The 3,202-nt window shown below is 44.8% G+C and overlaps 1 protein-coding gene across 1 annotated transcript; it reads right to left on the bottom strand.

Annotated features, from left to right (window-relative positions):
- Positions 1 to 1,869: 1,869 nt before the first annotated feature.
- On the bottom strand, positions 1,870 to 2,982 carry HO133_000019 (uncharacterized protein; the record flags this gene model as incomplete). The annotated part of the gene is made up of 2 exons (XM_037290959.1): positions 1,870 to 2,753; positions 2,835 to 2,982. The coding sequence occupies 2 exons, from the start codon at positions 2,980 to 2,982 to the stop codon at positions 1,870 to 1,872; spliced, it is 1,032 nt and encodes a 343-aa protein (XP_037157833.1).
- Positions 2,983 to 3,202: the final 220 nt, after the last annotated feature.

Raw genomic sequence — 3,202 nt, 5'->3', positions numbered from 1 at the left:
CGAGTCTAGCGAAGATATTCTCTACTATATTATATCTTCTTTCTATCTATAAAATTCGATAATCTTATTATCTTTATTTTATCTTATTTATATTAATATTATATTTATATTAATTCTAATATTATAATAAAACTTCTTTATATCCCTCGATAAAGAGAAATATAATTCGAGTATACTCTATTCGAATTAGTAGATAAATTTGAAGAAATGCGTTAATAGGGGCTTTAATAATATTATATCTCTAGGTAAGCTTACTATACGGGTAACTCAATTTCAAAGAGCCCAAACGAGACAGCGGAACGACCTCGTCAGAATAGTAGGCGAGAGATAAATAAGGCATAGGGACTATTCGTACGACTAGCGAATTGATAGTAGAAAGAAATCGTCACAAACCTCACACACAGTGAGCCTGCTACAATGGCAGTAAATGTACGACCTCTTCACTAAGCATATCGACAACACACATAGTAAGCCTACTACAATGGCGACGGGAACAGCCCCGAAACGACACATATCGACCTCTTCACTAAGCATGTCGACAACACACATAGTGAGCCTGCTACCAAATGGCATTCAACACATTCGATTCTTCCCAACCTCCTACCTCCCTACCAGACCCTACGAATCGAAGGAGATGGAACGGAGGATGGATTTTTGATGGCAAGAGCATGGGAGACACAGGGTAAATCTACAGTGAAGCTCCCAGGCCAGGCTGCCAAAAGGTGTTGGAGGTGAATACATACGTTGGATTTTCTTCAATTCTACCGAAGGATTATGGCAAGAAGACTGGGCAAGGAGAAGAACTCGGAGAATCTTGCTGGTACGCAGGCAAGATGTGGCTACATCTCCAGGATCTCTGAAGGACAATGCAGGTATGGCACAGTCAAGACCAGCATGCGGCCCGGCAATACCGCTACACCTCGGCAAATCTTCTCCAATCAAGGCCTACACGGACTATGGATGTTTGGAGACACAGGGCAAGCAATGGGCGTGCATCTCCGGTCTACCAGCCATGGGGGCCATGGCTATTTGAGAGGGGGGGGTAGTGTTACGAGCGTACCCTTGACACACCACTCAGCCCTCAGCCCGAGGCATCCTACTATATTACTATATCATGCCTCCTTCCTACCTACATAGTTCGGTAGCCTTATTATCCTTGTTCTACCTCACCCATACTGGTATCACACCTATGCTGGTCCTGACATATCTATCGGATAGTTTCGCTAGGGCTAATTTTGGTGACGGGGGACTATAGGGAGGGGCCCGTCTCAAGACATCACTTCCATCTGATTGATCGAGTGATAATTCATACAGCCTTCAACCACGAATTAGAATTTTCATTATCATGGAAGTCCGGAGTGTAAAGCATTTGATAAATCTTAGCAAGAATTTAGCTCCCGATAAAAAGATTGCTTATCGAGTGCTAGATTGAGTAGCAATTCAATCGAAGATTTTATTTATTAAGCCGACTTCATACCAATGGAATTGCACTTCAATCACCCTTACTACTACCCAGTCCAAATTGGAACGCGAGCTTGCCCTGTTCTCTTCCTAAATGTTGCCAGTGCTACTCTATCACAGCTTTACTTCGTAGGCTTTCATGGTCTAGAGCGAGACTCGGCGCAATTCTGCGCAGCTTAATGATTCTTTGAATTACGCAGCGGGTCAGTGTGCTGATCACTGGACCGGGTCACCCCTTGAAGCGCGCTTAAGCGAAGGTGGGCGTTTCACGAATTGATGACAAACAACTGTGGAAACGTCAAACCAAGTGAGAGTGCAGAGACGATAGATCCATCTTTGAATGTGCCAAGTAAAGAAGGCAAAGTCCTAGTATAAGCAATCGAGACTTCCCCACAAGCTCTCAAACTGCTATTCTTCCCCCATGGCCAGTAGCCGACCCCATAATTGCCTCACCAGCATGAGTATGTCTCGCGTTCTGACCATACAGCTATAACAATCACCTTTGACCACGTCCTCAAATACGACAAAAGCTAAGCGGTCAAGATGGTGGTTGACCTCCTGAATGACTTGCGCAATGGATTCCAGTTTTGACATTTCGCCTTCAAAAGTGGCGACACCCAATTGTGCTGCTTTGAATGTTTTGTGTGCCTTAACCCAAGGGTCCCGATACCACTTCGTAAAATTGACGCCCAGGTAGGCCCAGGTCACAAATTTGCCGGCTATGAGGCCTTTCTTGAAACCACTCCGTTCAGAGACCTCAAGAGCTCTCGCAGCACTTGAGTTGTGCTCGTGATATTGTGGCCGAAGAAGTCGGTAATGGTCCATAAGATGTGAAATGTTCAAGCTGGTGTATTCGAGCTGGCTTTGAACAGCGATCACATCGTCGAGAAAGACATGGTATTTGTCCTGGTCTTGATTGGAGAGGCGGGTAGATTTTTCGGAAGCATACGCAAGACATCCGAGCGGGCGACTTGTATCCATCACAGTAAGCGTGATATCAGACCAGGACTTTTCCATCTCCAACAGTGTATGCTCGTCGACTGTTGACATGTATACTGATCTATCGAAGACATGTACTGGAGACAAGTTGATGACTGAAGCGAGCCTGGGACAGGTATCAACGGTCGGGCTAGGTGGATGTCGCGCGTTGTTCGAAGGGCCGGGTTGAAGTGCAAAGCGAAGGAGGAGTGGTGTCACGGCCAACATCAGAGCAACACCCCAAAGAAGCCGATATTTGTATGCCATAAAAAGCCACCTCATGCCATTCGATGTATTGTTGACAAGGACGTCTTCTATGAGCCATTAAGAATATTAGTAAAAGGTAGACTAGTAATAAGCATTGATTGTGTTTGCTCAAATAGAGTCTCTCATACCTCTAATCTGATTGTCAATGCTACTTCTGGAAGTGCTAGCACTCGAGTCCCGTTGAGATGGGTGGGATCGTAGTCCCGCAAATGTACTTTGAGGCGTAGATGTAAGTGTGATCCCGCCAAAGAATGATGAGGAATCTTGGTCTGCCATTTTTCTGTCAATGACTTCAGGCTACGACAAGGAGAGACTTGAATGGATAACTTTGGCAACAAGCAGCTGATTTCTCTTTCTTGTAGACTTTGCCAGTTGAAATGACAATAGAGGTTGTGATCTGAATAAGTAGGAAGGTTAAGCCACGGTGTTAAGGAATCAATATCATGTGACTCATCAATGTGGTGTGGTGGAAAGATGTTTATTAATCGATGTGCCT

Source organism: Letharia lupina (assembly GCF_014066315.1).
Source record: "Letharia lupina isolate WasteWater1 chromosome Unknown contig_1, whole genome shotgun sequence".
Classification (NCBI taxonomy): Eukaryota; Fungi; Ascomycota; class Lecanoromycetes; order Lecanorales; family Parmeliaceae; genus Letharia; species Letharia lupina.
This window is presented reverse-complemented; position numbering and strand designations above follow the sequence as displayed.